Source organism: Harpia harpyja, chromosome 7 (assembly GCF_026419915.1).
Source record: "Harpia harpyja isolate bHarHar1 chromosome 7, bHarHar1 primary haplotype, whole genome shotgun sequence".
NCBI lineage: Eukaryota > Metazoa > Chordata > Aves > Accipitriformes > Accipitridae > Harpia > Harpia harpyja.
Genome location: NC_068946.1, coordinates 433632 through 448302, shown reverse-complemented (window position 1 = coordinate 448302; position 14671 = coordinate 433632). Strand labels below are relative to the sequence as shown.

Sequence of the window (14671 nt, the reverse complement as noted above, 5' to 3'; positions counted from 1 at the left end):
CACTGATGGGATCTGAAATGAGGTCTATCTGTATTTGCACACAAAACCCAAGACTGTTGGGTTTGAGCTAAACTTCGGGAGGAGCTGCAGCTCTAGACTCAAGAGGATGGCTGGTAATGGTAATGGAGACCATGAGTGTCACAAGTGGCTCTACTATGTGCTACACATCCCCTTTTTAGCATCAAATGCTTTCAGACTGCATGTAAATTATGGCTCCAGCACCATTTCTAAGAGGGACCAGAAAGCCATTCTGCCCTTTTGTTACTGCTTTTAAGTGCAGTACTTTTTCTGTATGTAGATCAAGCACTGCTTCTTGGAAGTATGATTCCTAGCCCTAGAGGAAGAAAGTCAGCAAACTCGGATCTTTTTATTTATTTATTTTTATTTCTTTAAGAGATGGAAAAGAAGCACTTTTTCCTCAGTGGCTGGGCTATTTAGCGCTCTGAAATCCACAGATTTTGATACCCTCTCTATTTATGTAAACAGGTTCTTGTTCTGTGTTCCAAAAGGAAATTCAAATGTGGTTGAGCTGAACAGTCCAGGTCCTAGTTCACCAAAAGATCTCTGAATTCTGTGGATTTGCTATGGTCCTGATATTCACCTTGTTCTTCCTCAGGAAAGCGGCAGCTGCAGGCATCATCTTCCTGAATTGACTGTTCAGGTGTGGTGTGCACTGAAGAAAAAGATCAAATGCTCACTTTCTGTTGTATTTATTCAGCCATCTTATTTCACCCTTCCTCAGTCACAAGCACAGGAAGTCAGCAAGAAAAATTCTTCCAAATGATTCAATAATCTGAAATTATTCCTCTACGGCACGTACATCCGATAAAACTATTTTATCGTACTTTGTTTTCCCTAATGCAACAGGGGCTGTAATTGCTCTGTTTGCCATAAGAATGAAAGGAAGACGAATATGGAGCTGTTAGATTTTTGGAGTAATGCTATTGTCTCCTGTATTCAGAATTACACTAGAAGATCAAGCCCTTATCTCTAGGAAAGGGGAGGGGAGAGGAGAGAGAGAGAAAAACCCAAACAGACAAAAATCCCAACTGTAAACTATGTTGGATGCAATTCCATCTCATCTCTGTGCTGAACTCTTGAGCTTCCCTGGGGCTTATTAGCTCTCGGAGGGCAGCGCTGGATTCAGGCTGACTCTGCATCTGTGTAGCAGTACGTCCTGACTGATATCCCCTCTTCTACTGCAGCCAGAGTTCAAAAGATGCTCACTCCAGGCCATGCGTACTGTTCCTGAGCAGACGGAACTGGAAAGTGCTATTGCCACGCACACCAAGGATGGTACTTGGAAGTAATAAACTGAACTGACCCTCAACCAGATCAGCAAGGCTCAGCTGAGCTTTTTCACCTCCCATGAATACTTCACTTCTGTGGATATGCATGCAGTTAACCTGCGATGTTGATAAAACACCTACAGCTAATTAAGTGCTTTCTGCAACAGAAATTCCAAAACTGTTTTCCTTTCAGTTGTTGTTTCTGACTTACAAGGCCAAAAACAGAAGCTGTCTGGAACTATCTTTGAAAGATATTTAAAAACCTGGATTCCTGATTTCTGTCTAGTTTCAAAAAGAAAAATTGAATTCAAGAGTGTATGTATCTTACTTTTCTTGAAGACAGCATGTAGCTTCTTTTTCTGCCAGACACCAAAGCATACGCACAAAGGTAGCAGAAACACTATGCAAAACAGCCCAGCTACGGTAAGAGAAATTCTGATAATGTCCATCTGGAGGTCTTCCCCTAGGGAGCAAACAACATTCTCTAATAAGCATTACAAAGCAAAATTCTACTGCCCTTGAATTAGCTGACAGCTTTGTCTCCAATTCTGCTTCTGGAGGAGTCTGCAACACTGGAAATGGATAGAAGAAAGGACTCTTGCTTTAAATGGTGAGTGAGCGAGCTGTAGTATGTTTCAAAGTAGGTCATAATTCTTTAGCTCCATAAGCAATCTTATACTATGACTCACCTGGCACAGTGATAGAAAATGGAATTGCAGGAGACGTGGTAGGTAGAGTAGTGACTAAAGTGGGATTATCTGAAGCGTGTTTGCAAATGACGTCTTTTGCTGCAGTTCCAGGCTCCAGAACCTGGTTTGCAGAGCACCTGAAAGACATTTAAAGCAAAACAGAAATAAAAAAAATAAAAAAAAGCAAACCGTGGAAAAAAAACCCCAGTCAAGTGTAATAGCTGTAGCATTTATTTTTAGATTACTTACTTTGTCCAGTTTTTACAGGAGCCATTGGGCTGATCATTAAAAGTTCCATAGCGGCAAGTTTGGCAGCCTTCAACAGAGAAGGACAGGTAAATTGGTACAAGATGAGCGTTTAGAACAACACGTGAAATTATTTTTGCCTGCTTGTGCAATGACTATGATCCACATTCATAGAATTACGTTCTCATAAGCTGTTCTGATTGTGCAAGGCAATTCTTTCCCCGTGAGCTATGGACCAATACAGCACTCGGCTAGTGCTGGCAACAGAAGAGTTGTCGTGCAAAGTGACCTAACCAGTGCAGGCTCTGAGCTGCAGCAGGGCTCAGAGTTTGGTGGGTTTGTCTTGCGCGGTCCTTACTCTAGTTGTTTCCGCACTGCGCGAGAGGCAGCGGTGCGTCCGGTGCAGTGAGCGCAGGAGGTTTAAGCTGGCAGGGAAAGGCGACCTTACCCCTCCCGGTGTTCTCCTGGCCCACGCCGCAGCTTGGGTCGCAGCGGGAGCAGCCGTCGCCGCTGCAGCGGTACCCCTCCTTGCACGTGCATTCAGCATCGCTTTTTGAGGAGCACTCTTTTAAGTACCTGAATCTCCCTGGAAAGTGGAGACGAGTCCTGGGTTACACACGCGCTCAGGGAAGCGCGGCGCGGCGAAGGCTCGCGACCCCGGGCCTCGCAGAAACGAGGCCGGTGGCTTCAGCGAGAAGCCCGGCAGACGCGTCGCCGCTGCCGTTCGCGCTCGCCGCGGCGCGGCGAGCAGACGCGCGCTCTTTCGCCCCGGGGAGGTAACGAAGGGGCAGCGCGGCCCCGCCGCCGCGTTCCCGTCCGCCCCCCCCCGCCGCCGGCCCCGCCGCCGCCGCCCGGTACCTTCGCACTTCCGGCAGAGGGTGCAGCCGCGGAGTCCCGCCGCGCTGGAGAAGGTGTCGGGCGGGCACTGCCGGCAGCCCGCTCCCGCGCCGCGCCCGCAGCCCGCCATCACCACGAAGGTACCTGCGGGCCGAGACAGAGGGTGGCTGCCGCGGGACCGCGCCCCGCGCCCCGGCCCGCCCCGGCCCGCCCCGGCCCTCACCCGCGGGGCAGTCGGCGCCGCACGGCAGGGCGGCGGCGGGCGCCGGGCTCAGCGCCAGCGCCAGCAGCGCCGCCGGCAAGAGCGCCCGGCCCGCCCGCGCTGCCGCCGGTCCCATGGGGTCGGTGCGGCGGCGGCGCGGCCCGCTGGAGTGCGCGCGGGGCGGCGGGCGCCGGCCCTTAGGGGCCGCCCCCGGAGGGCCTGGCTGCGTCAGCCCGGGGGCGGCGGGGAAAACCCCGGCCCGGCGGGGCTTTCCGGCCCGCCCCCCCCACCCCCCCCCCGCCGCGGCGCGACCCCCCGGCTCTGCCGGGCAGCGCCCGCAGCCCCTCTCAGCGCTGCCGGGTAGCGCCCGCCGCTCCCGCCCCCGGGGCTTCCCGCTGAGTCCCGCGCGGAATCCCCGCGGTGGCTTGGCGGCCCGGCCCGGCCCAGCCCGGCCGCGCCCCCGAAAGGTGAGGGGGAAGAGCCTGGGTGTCGAGGCCGCCGGGGCAGAGGGGCCGGACCGCACCGGCACGTCTGCAAACAACCTGCGCCGTGCGCGGAGGTACCGCGCGGTACCGAAACCACCTCGGCACGAGGTAAATCCCACAGCGCAGGGGTGACGGCGCGCTGCGGCCCGACGGCGCCGGGATCGGGGTCGGGGTCGGGCTGCGGCGGCGGGAGGGAAACGCTGCGGGCCGTCCGCCCCCCCGGGCGGGCGGGGGCGGGTGACGCCCGCTGTCCAGCAGCGGCCAGGCGCCCGCCTGGCGCGGCCGGCCGCGCAGCCCCGCCCCCTGCGGCTCCCCCGCGGCCAATCGCCGCCGCTCCAGCAGGAGCGCGCGGCGGCGGGCGGGGTCGGCGCCGGCCCGTGCGGCCTGCGGGAGCGGCGGGCCTCGCGTGTGCGCGGGCGGCGTGGGCAGGTGGGAGCGGGAGGAAGGAGTTTTCCAGAGCGCGTTATGACCGACGAGCGGACGCACCCGTCGGTTCGTGGGCAGCAAGCGCGAGGACCAGCCCAGTCGAGGGTTCTGAGCGAGGTCCGGCGTGCCTAGCACGCAAGAGCTCCCCGTGGCGGGAGCAGAACCCCGCACCGACTGCGGGAGAGCCCCCAGCGACGCCCTTCCCTGTGCCTTGCTCTCCGGTCCCGTGCCCTGGACTTGACCGCTCCGCCAGAGCTCCCGTGAGCCCCTCACCGGGGAGCCAGGCCGTGACTGCCAGCACCCGCAAGTAGCAGTTTTACACAGCAGGGCCGTCCGCAGCCCGGCCGGTCCTTCAAAATTCTGAAACCGCTCCTTAGAGCCAGGGAAAACTCAGTCCTGGAGCCACGGGCCTCGGGAAACGGGGATGTGGGACTGCCGTTCCGGGCAGGGCTCGGAGGAGAGCAGCCGCTCGGCCCGGCAGTGCCCGCAGGTGCGAGGGCTGCCCGAGGAAAAGCGGCGGCGGCTCGCGTTGAAGGTGGCCCCTCGCGAGCGCGCTGCCCCACGTAGGAGGGTGGCGTCACGGCGGTGGGCGCCCGGAGCGCCCGCCGAAGCCGCGTTCCGAGCGAACGTGAGAAAACCGGCGCCTCTCGCAAATGGAACAGGAGGACGGGCGAGCAGCGGCGGGAGGGCGGCCGGAGGCGGGGCCGGGGAGGCGGGGCCGGGGCCGCCCAGAGTCGCCCGCGCCTCGGCTGAGGTGAGTCGCCGCCGCCGCCGCTCCCGCCGCCCGCTCGGTGCTGCGTCGCGCCCCGGATCGCCGGGTCTGGCCGGAGGAGCGCCCGGCCGGGGGGGCCGGGCCGCCGCTTGCGGCGGGCGGGGGTTCGGCTGCGGGGCGGAGGGGGCGCGCAGGGCCCGGCGGCGGCCGCGGGCGGGGCGGGAAGGCCGCTTGCTTGTCTCCGGGGCCCGACCCCCCCCCCCCCCCCCCCCCCCCCCGCCGCCCCGCCTGGGCTCCGTGCGGCTGCGGGCTCCGCGGCCTCGCTCCGTGCCGCCGTTCGTCGTGTTCTGAGCTGGTTGCGACGCTGAATGGCGCCGCGTCCTAAAATAAACACATGAGCGCGCAGGGACGCGGCCTTCCGTTCGGAGCGGCCGAGCCGATGACCCTGGACGCTTCCCTTGCCTCTGGTAGCTAGCTGCGTGGTCGGGGCGTTGAAAGGCGTGATTCTTCTAAAGCCAGCCTGCTTGGAGTTTCTGGTTCGGCCATCTGCCAGCAGTCACCATGCCGAGAAATGTGCATGTACCCACGTAGGGGAATACGTTTAGCTTAAAGGTCCGAGGCAGCCTGCGCATATGCTGGCACCGAGAAGCAAATGGGTGACTTGTGTTTACTATGCATAGACAGCTCGTTAAATGAAGTGGCTGTCATGTCTGTACAACTTGGTTCTGCCTTCTTGGAAAATGGTCTTGCCCTGGTAGCATTTACAGCGTGGCAGCTGTTTACATGTGCACCCACGTAAAGAACAGCACTAATGCTCGAGAATCGGTCAGTGTATTACCAGAAATGTCTAAGGACAGTAGGGAGAGACTGCATTTCACTAGATTAGGGAAAAGAGAAAAGCTTTCAGGATCGGGTGCCTGTCTGCATCTAAAGAACTAATGAGAGAGAGGGACACAAACTATGACCTGGAGTACTTTTCTACAATAAGAAGCAAATGCAGTATTTCTGCATTGTGGCTATTCAGGTGTTCCATTGCTAGTTAGTCAAAACCATACGAAAATTAGTTTTGCAGAATCAACATGTACCTTCAAGACGAATTATTAAGAAGCTCCAGGTTGTCCTGAAGTTATTGCTAATACCTGTGATTTGAGTGTACTTGTTCAGTTGGCCTTGGCGTTGGCAGTATGTAAAGCTGTCCTAAAAGTAGGATTTGACACACTGAATTAGTCTGCTTGGGCTGGTTCTGCATCCTGCAGGACGTTCCACTGTATATGACTGCATTCTAGAAAGAGCGTCTTTCTAAATGAGGCTTAACAGTGGGGAGCGAACCTGAAAATAGATGAAGTTGAAGCACAATGAGGGGATGGTTTTCTTCCGTGGAGGCAAGTAAACATGGATGTCATTTTATGAAGAGCTCCCAGGTGCTATGTGCATTTCTGGATGGCAAGTCCCTGCATTGGAAAAAAATCCCTGTCTCATAGAGTGGATGACCTGTGAAATGGCTTCTCACAACACAGATGCTTTCACAGACTTCTGTCAGACCAGTATGAGTTAGTGTGTATTTTACATGATGTAGTTAATGCTACTTTAACTTAACCTTCAAATGGAAATTTGGCCATTCACCTCAACTTGAGTTTAGGAACCAGAAAAAAAAGTCTTAAGCCTAGTTTGTTCCATTTGCTAAATTCTGTGGTCTGCTCCCCCATCACACATGTGCACACACCTTTCTCCCCCACAAAATTGTGAAATACCCAGAAAATCTATTGCTGAGGTTTTGCAGGGGCACTGGTCGAGTCATTGTAAGTCACAGGAAACTCTTCATGAAGCATGCTGTGTGGAAACTAAATACCAGACATGAGGTCAAAGCTCATGCAAGCCCTTTTTATAAATGCTGACCTGGGTAGGAGTCAGTAGTCTGGGTATGAGTGAGGGTGTGCAAATTGAAAACAACTCTGCCACCCACCTTGAACCCCTCTCTCTGGCAGACTCAAGTCATGTAAAGTCTTGACTAGGTCAGGCTGCTTCCTGTTCTGGTGCTGATGTGCTGTGCCTCCCACTACACAAATGTCTTGATCCCTTAATATCATAATGCATTGTTTGTAAAAAGCTCTTTAGTTAAATGGGATTGCTATGAATATTAAAGCTAGTGAACCATTTTAAGGTGGCTTAAATGAAAGATAATGCAAAAATGCAAATTACTCACTGTTAACCTTCACCATTGGGAAGGATTTATACTAGGGGATTTGCCTTCTAACAACATTGTCTCCTTCCACCCTCCTCAGCCCCCCCTTCGCAACCATCTCGCCTAATAGCAACCCCTCAAGATATGGCCTCGAAAAGAGCGTTGGTGATTCTTGCAAAAGGGGCAGAGGAAATGGAAACTGTAATCCCCACTGATGTTATGAGAAGAGCTGGGGTGAGTATGCAGGCAACAAAAAATCTTTTTGTGAGTGCTTGGTCAAGGGAAAATCCTTGCCTCAAGTTGACGGTCATTGCTAGGAGTTCAAGGCATAGTCTGCTGGTATGAGGTGAAAATTCACCGTTGCCTTCTTACCGGTTAGCAAATATTTGTGCCATGCCCCAAATAAGCATGCATGACAACTGACATTTGTGCAAAAGATAACCTTTTAAAATACCAGCCTCACGTAGACCAGAGCGGTGTTTCAGGTGAATCTTACCCTGTCAGAAAACATGGCTACTCCCATGCACAGTAACAGGAAGTGCTTTTTTTGTGGGGGTCTGGACAGCTCAGTACATTACAGCTCGTGACGTTACATAGCTTTTCTCAAGCTGCTTTTAAGATTCTGTTATTGACTAGATTTCTGTCTGGTGGGTTTCCTGATGCTCTTTGTTACTTTGGCAACGGTAGTGGTACACAGTGTTATCATCTGATTAAGTATGAAAATAAGATTTTAAATAAACCCACCAACTGCATGTGTATAGAAATGACTAAAATAAAAATTACCCTCTCCCACCACCTTTGTCATTCCAATAATGTGCTCCCCATTTGGGCTGCCATAAGAAGCTCAAGCTTGTCTGCTTATTTACTGAATGTGAGCTGTGCCATGCACATGTATGATATTATGACCAGGCATCTAAAAGTCAAGGGAGAAAAGTGAACACGCCGTAAGTGTGTTTGAGAATGGCTTGAGCCTGCAGAGAGACTTCAGTTCATTATCTGGTCTACTTAGTCCAGCTCTCCTGGGTTCTATTGTTTTGTTTTGTTTTGTTTTGTTTCAAACCTGTGGGATCAGATATTCTCTAAATGTCCTGTTTGAAAAGTTGAACTATTAGAGGTATTTGTTAATCTCGAGGTGAGTATCACTGCTTACCTTGCGCATTTGGACTTAATCATGGTTTGGGGAGGCTTAAGAGTTGCCCTGTTCTCAGCAGCTGTCGGTAGTGCTTCGCTCATTCTGTGTACTACTTAAGAACAAACATACAAGAAAAATGCCCTAAATTCTTGAATTGTATGTATTCTTCTGTTAGATCAAGGTGACTGTTGCAGGCCTAACAGGAAAAGAACCGGTGCAGTGCAGTCGAGATGTCTTCATTTGTCCTGATGCCAGTCTTGAAGATGCCAGAAAAGAGGTTGGTCATCACCCTGATCTGATATAATGGCCAACGTAGCCTTTCTTACAGTTTCAGAGGTGAATTTGGAAAGCTTACGCATTACTTTTAGGAATATGTTGCATGTTATGTTAGCTCTACGCAGGAGTGAATCACGGAACTGCACGTCCCGCGGTGCTCCCCTTCAGTGTTGTCCTGCTTCATAGCATGCTAGGATCAGGCAGATTTCGTAATTTTGCACAGGTATTTGTTTTTGTAAAGCATCAAACATAGAGCTTTATTTTGCGTGTTAGTCGGCCCAACAAAATACTGTGATGTGGAACAATTGAAAAGTTCTGATGAAAAGCTAAACAATGCTACAATTAGACCTGTACAGTAAGGTTGGAGGAAAACCACTTATCCTTACAGTGCAAGAGCTGCCCTTTGCTTGCTGAAGCTCTTAAATGCACTGGGCTTGAAAGTTAGTTCTGTGACAGACTTTATCGATAATAGGCTCTTCCTGGAGTAGGAGACCGTATTTTGGTCCATAATCGGAACTGGTTCTCAGATTGTAAAGTGTCGTTCAGTGGAAAAAAAGGTAGATCCCTTTGCTTCTCATCCGACTCAGCTGTAGTGGCCTTAAAACGGCGTAATGTACGTACAGCCTCTGTTCAACAGAACAATTTTATCTTTTGTTTGTTTAGGGGCCTTACGATGTCGTGGTCCTGCCTGGGGGTAACCTTGGAGCTCAAAACTTGTCAGAGGTAAAGTTCTGATATCTTAAAGATTCATGGGCATCCTCATGAGTAGTGGGTGGTCTACACTTGCTTAGTAATCCTGCAAATTCAGTTTGGCATCTGAAAATTCTCTTCTGAACGAATCAGTAAACTAAACGTTAATTGTCTTAAGCCTTCTTACGAATACATAGGTGGGACAACTGCGTAAATTTTTGGACTTGAGTACCTAGTTAAGCAGAATAAAAAGGGAAGGGTGCTCTCTATTGTGGGAAAATCTCTGTTCATAATCATATGAAGATGAAATAGTTGCAAATGAAGATTTAATTCCGTGAAATATAAAACAGGCCGAACCCACGAGACTCTCTTCCTTTGCTCAAGAATTCTGTCTCTGGTGCAAAGCTGTTGTAGTGGTGGTATAAATACCTTGTGGAAGGCAGGCGGACAAACAAGTTGATCTATCAGATAGGATTTAGATGGTATCACACAGTTCGTAAGCCCTGGAATATGAGACAAATACCCCGTATAAATCTTCTTAAGAATGATAGAGGCTGTCTGGAGGTATCTCATGAATACTCTTTCCTATTTGTCTTGTGAAGCTTTCCAACAACAGCTTTCTGTGGCTGTGGATTAACGAGCTTTTATGTGGGCCAAGTACTTCCCTGCAGTTCCTTCTGATTTCCTTGCTCTTTCCTTGTGGGGCATGTATTTATTGTTCAGTTTTTTCTCCTTTTTAGTGTTTTCATTGCCCTCTGTCCTGAGGCAGGATGGAGAGCTGGCAGCTGGTTTTCTTTGTAAAACTTGTTTATGAATTTGCAGTGGTAAATATTTCAACTGTGCTTCAAATAATCAATGCCAAACAATGACTTGTGATACGGTTTCTTTGTACAGTCTCCTGCTGTGAAAGACATTTTGAAGGACCAGGAAAGCAGAAAAGGCCTGATTGCTGCTATATGTGCAGGTGGGTTAACAAGGCGTCTTGCTTTGTAAAGCATTTGGATATTTTGAAGGGGCAGGCAGACAGTTTCCTGTCTTAGAAATCAGTATTCCTGTAACGTAGTAGCAGGGATTTGTACTATACATGCACCCATCGGCATGTGATTTTTTTGTAAATTTAATAGCAGAGGAGTCTCTGAAATACTGCGAACACTTATGCTGCAAGTTCTGCTTGGTACCCAGTTCTTTTCAATTGGTTGTGTTACTGTCTTTAAAATAAAAAGTGAAAGGTACTGTGTGAGGATTTTTTACAAAGTATTTGCTTATTCTGGTGATCTTTCACGTTGCTGAGGACACATTGCTGGCAGAACATCATTGCTATAAATTTATCTCACATCTCCTCTCCTGCCCTTTAACTTCAGAAGGAAGGCTGTAAATATAGTATTACAGGCTCACCATTCCTCATCTGAGTGGTAGCAAAAGATGGAATTACTCCGAGGAGAGGGCTGTCTGCTTACATATTCTGCACAGCTAGGTATCCAGTTCATTCCTTTGTAAGATTTGCGTGTAAAAAAGCAAGATGAACAATTGCCAATACTCCCAACTGGACTGAGAGGCTGGCCTAGGTACCTGTAGCTGAGAACGAGGAGAGTGGCAACGAGCATGTAAGCAACAGTCTAACAGAGTGAGTTTGTGGAGTGTGTTTTCACTTTTGTTTTCTGGTACATTGCTGGGGTTTTTATGCTTTCATTCTTCAGTCAGGTGATACGCATACAGAGTTGTGAACATTCTTGAACTTGGCAGTGGTAGTCTTCTACTTCTCTATCTGTATCTCTTTCAGAGCAATCGCAAATTCACAGTTGCCCAGTAAAGGCCTTTGCTTGTAATGGGGATGGTTCATTTATTTAGGTGTAATGGTTCTTAGAGCTGATTCCATCTGAACGCAAAGAAGGTTATTTCCTGGACTGTATCTGAAATGAATCAAATGTACAGAAATAAAACTCATGTCAGGCCAATCCTGCCTTCAGTTTCTTTTGGAATTCCCGTAAGGATTTTCTGTCAGATGACCTAAGGCTTCTTGACACAAACTCCTTCCTCAATTCAGGCCAAGGAGGAAGTATGAAAGGAAAAGAGAAAGACTGTTAAAACCAAAAACTTAGCAGCCAGCCCATGATCTGTCTAAAATACTGCTTGGCACACAATTGCAACATGTAAAGGCTTGCTCAAATAATATTTTATCTGTTAAGTCCCTAAATGCAAGGCTTAACAAGGTCCTAAAGTAATTATACCTAGTTAATGTTCAGATTGAAACGCAGACTTTTTGTTACTTAGTTTCAAGCAGTTTTAAATAAAATGTATTATCTGGAAGTGAAATGACCATTGTTCTCCACTCCTTCAAAGGCAGCACAATCATCGGCAGGACAGCTGCATGAACTGGGTGTTCTCTAAACCTTCTCTTTTCTTCGTGTGTTTCTCTGCACAGGGTGTTTTGTGTAATAGAATGGGAGAGATTATACAGCTGTGTTCTTTTTGAAGCTTTTTGCTTCAGAGATAGGGCTGGCAGCAGGTCTTGTAAAAAGTAGTCTGTCCACAGTGAGCTTTGGCCCCTTGAGGGCCTAGTGCCTGGACGTTGGTTCTTAAAAGCATTTCTAGCAGAAAACAGTTCCTCACTGGTGCAACTTTGTGTCCTTACAGGTCCTACTGCCCTTCTGGCACATGGAATAGGGTTTGGAAGCAAAGTCACAACACATCCTTTGGCCAAAGATAAAATGATGAATGGAGGTACATAATGACTTTTATAAGTTTCTCTCTAAACTGTACTCGGAGTGTTGGTTTTTTTTTTCTCAGCTGAACCCCTGATTTAAAGAAAGGAAAACAGCTTTTGTATCCTATTTTGTGTCTCTGAATTTCCTTAATGCTTTCCTGAGTGTAATCAAAATTCAACTGAATATGCAAAGACTATATTTCTAAGTCTGTTTAACCTCAAAATGCAGGGCTGTATTAACATTCTTATCCTTGGGGAAAATACGCTGCTGCTGTCGTACTAGGAGCACTTTTTCCCTTATCCTCTTGAGGCTGAGCCATCTCTTCCCCTTTTGGTTCTTTGCCTCAGTGGGCCCAACAGCAAACCCCAGCAGCACCTTTCCTGCTCTCCCATCAGTAGTGCTTTAGTGCTATGAGCAGCTGATGGGTCCACACTTTCTCATACCAAAAGGAAGTGGTGGTGAAGCACTACTAAGAAGTCATTCTGTGAACATTAACGAGTCTGACGGTGAGCAGGAGACGGCAGGGTTCCTCCAGTTCCCTCTGCTTGCGTTTGGAAAAAAGGCAGTTGTGAACAGCTACACAACAGCAGTCTGACTTCCAAAAGTAACCTCACGGGAACTGACAGGCACGGCGAGCGCTTCTTGATGAGCTTGTAGAATCAGAGGTGCCTTCCCATACCATGTGAACAAGGTGCCAGAGCTCCCTGTGGGCCCTTTTCCTCCCTGAGGACTGCAGGCAGTGATGCGCTGCTTGTTTCTGGAGGTACAGGGGTACAGAGCCCGAGGCAGGCTGGACCCACTGCTCCTCAGCTGCTGTAGCCCGCAGGCAGCCGGCAGCAGTGCCCTGCGGCAGGCAGGTCTATGCGCTGCGGCAGCTGTGGGTGCTGTGCCAGAGACTGACCCTCTCTCTTTCTGTTGTGTGTCCCCCCAAGCACACTACTCCTACTCCGAGAGCCGCGTGGAGAAAGATGGGAACATCCTCACCAGCCGCGGCCCTGGTACCAGCTTTGAATTTGGGTTGGCCATTGTTGAAACGCTGATGGGGAAGGAAGTGGCCGAACAGGTGAAGGCACCCCTAATACTGAAAGAGTGAAATCCTGGTGTGGGATGGGGAGTAGGACAATTTTGGATGGAGGGTCTTGTCCGTTGTAGAATTAACTGTAGGATGCACTGTTGTAAATACAATTTAATTGCGGGTGAAATTAGCAACTGTACTTGGCTAAACTGGGATACCTTAACAAACCAATGGTCTTTATTTCTGGAAAAAGATCCTGTTAGCAAAAAGCTTCACCACGCAAAAGCAGCCAGCACCTAATAATCTTGGTTAGCTCCTGCATGGCATTTAAGAATCACGTGGGAAAATGTTTGCTGAGTAAATAAAAATGAAGCAACCCTGCTTGTGTGCTGTTTCTTTGTGTGTTTTCTCCCAATCCAGACCCATGAAACCTTTTTACCGCTATGGCTAGCAATTTACTATTCAAAACAACTTCTGTCTAGAATCTCACACAGTTCTTCTGAAGTATGAGCTGAAATGAGCAGGTAGTCGAGCACTGGAACAAGCTCCCGAGGGAAGCGGTCATGGCCACAAGCCTGTCGGTGTTCAAGAAGCGTTTGGACAACGCTCTTAGATACATGGTTTAACTTTTAGGTTGCCCTGTGCGGAGTCAGGAGTTGGACTTGATGACCCTCATAGGTCTCTTCCAACTCAGGATATTCTATGATTCAATGACGTAGTATTAAGTTGTAAGTTAGAATTTGTTAAAACAATATTTAGTTTCCTGTAGACAAATAAGGCCAATAACTAACTAGTATTAATTCTAAGATGGTATGGAACTAAATTAAAAGTGGGAATATTCTTTCCTTGTCAAGCACCCTAGAGTTCCTATAGCTAGCAGGTTGTCCATGATACCCTTGGAATTTGTCTTCTGCGTTAAATGATTGCAGATCCATTGAGCTGTTCGGGCAGCTAATAATCGGCGTAAAGCAGGAAGTTTGGAGTTAGTAGCTTACTACCAGTAGCAGTGCTTGTTCCTGCTTACTGTGAATTGGAACTTGCTACAAGACTGGCTTCAGTGAGCATATGTTGGCTTAGAGGAGTTGCTGGACAGATCTCTGGAGGAAGTAGTGGAGCACTGTCCCCATGAGAATTGAGATTTTGGGATCAATTTTTGTCTTTGCTGCCTTTCTTTTCCCAAATAACTTTGCTGTTACCTGGCTCTGTCAGTAATCACATTTACAAGATGGCACCTCACTGGACTCTGAAGTTACCACAGCATCTGGAGACCTGGTTTTGCATACATCTGAAGGGTACAATCTGAACTTTAGAAAATGACTGCATAGGTGCCTTTGTGATTGCTTATTTTAATGGGAAACAAGTTCATTCTCAATTACTGCATTTTGGTAATGAAATACGTAGGTACTTTTGCAAATTCAGAATTAAGAAATGTCTCTACATTGTTAGTATCTACTGGAAGAACTGCTTTAGCTTTTTTATGCTCTGCCTCTAATTTGTTTAGGAAATCTTTCATATGTTTCTCTAGCTTTGAAATATGCTCAAGATATGCAAAAAGTTGTAATCTGTGTAAGATTGGACATGTTTGTTCATTAAAGCTGCACGTCTAACTGGTATAGCCATGCAAATGTAAACCAAATGATGGAAAGATTATTTGTCCTAGAATCTGGAATAATCACTTGGTTTGTAAATTGGCATGATTCAGAATACAGGAAAGATTGTGCTTTCCTGGGCTGTAGTACTGCCTTATAGCATTAGAAGGAAAATATTTCCGTGCTCATATTATAT

General features: G+C 48.9%; 2 protein-coding genes across 5 annotated transcripts; one reads left to right on the top strand and one right to left on the bottom strand.

Annotated features, from left to right (window-relative positions):
• Window positions 1-362: 362 nt before the first annotated feature.
• TNFRSF9 (TNF receptor superfamily member 9) lies at window positions 363-3921 on the bottom strand. Of its 2 annotated transcripts, none has more exons than XM_052792303.1 (7): window positions 3846-3921; window positions 3083-3205; window positions 2673-2810; window positions 2228-2294; window positions 1979-2115; window positions 1618-1752; window positions 363-673 (listed from the first exon to the last, which is right to left on the bottom strand). In XM_052792303.1, exons 2-7 carry the CDS (start codon window positions 3189-3191, stop codon window positions 546-548), a joined length of 714 nt encoding a protein of 237 aa, XP_052648263.1. In that variant the 5' UTR covers window positions 3192-3205; window positions 3846-3921; the 3' UTR covers window positions 363-545. The 2 variants fall into 2 exon arrangements, with proteins under 2 accessions (XP_052648263.1, XP_052648262.1); XM_052792302.1 differs by lacking the exon at window positions 3846-3921 and adding an exon at window positions 3285-3542.
• Window positions 3092-13267, top strand: PARK7 (Parkinsonism associated deglycase). 3 transcript variants are annotated; one of them, XM_052792304.1, is made up of 7 exons: window positions 3092-3201; window positions 7169-7302; window positions 8376-8477; window positions 9140-9199; window positions 10061-10130; window positions 11801-11887; window positions 12804-13267. In XM_052792304.1, exons 2-7 carry the CDS (start codon window positions 7213-7215, stop codon window positions 12962-12964), a joined length of 570 nt encoding a protein of 189 aa, XP_052648264.1. In that variant the 5' UTR covers window positions 3092-3201; window positions 7169-7212; the 3' UTR covers window positions 12965-13267. The 3 variants fall into 3 exon arrangements, with proteins under 3 accessions (XP_052648264.1, XP_052648266.1, XP_052648265.1); XM_052792306.1 differs by lacking the exon at window positions 3092-3201 and adding an exon at window positions 3750-3856; XM_052792305.1 differs by lacking the exon at window positions 3092-3201 and adding an exon at window positions 4861-4928.
• The last annotated feature ends 1404 nt before the right edge of the window (window positions 13268-14671 follow it).

Excerpts from the sequence above, each read along its gene's own strand:
- TNFRSF9 (XM_052792302.1), bottom strand. The coding sequence starts at position 3,399 with ATGGGACCGGCGGCAGCGCGGGCGGGCCGGGCGCTCTTGCCGGCGGCG. Across the intron at positions 2,811-3,082 it reads CCTCTGCCGGAAGTGCGAAG|GGAGATTCAGGTACTTAAAA; the intron begins GTACCGGGCGGC and ends TCCACTTTCCAG. Across the intron at positions 674-1,617 it reads ACATGCTGTCTTCAAGAAAA|TGCACACCACACCTGAACAG; the intron begins GTAAGATACATA and ends CTTTTTCTTCAG.
- PARK7 (XM_052792304.1), top strand. The coding sequence starts at position 7,213 with ATGGCCTCGAAAAGAGCGTTGGTGATTCTTGCAAAAGGGGCAGAGGAA. Across the intron at positions 7,303-8,375 it reads ATGTTATGAGAAGAGCTGGG|ATCAAGGTGACTGTTGCAGG; the intron begins GTGAGTATGCAG and ends TTCTTCTGTTAG. Across the intron at positions 10,131-11,800 it reads GATTGCTGCTATATGTGCAG|GTCCTACTGCCCTTCTGGCA; the intron begins GTGGGTTAACAA and ends GTGTCCTTACAG.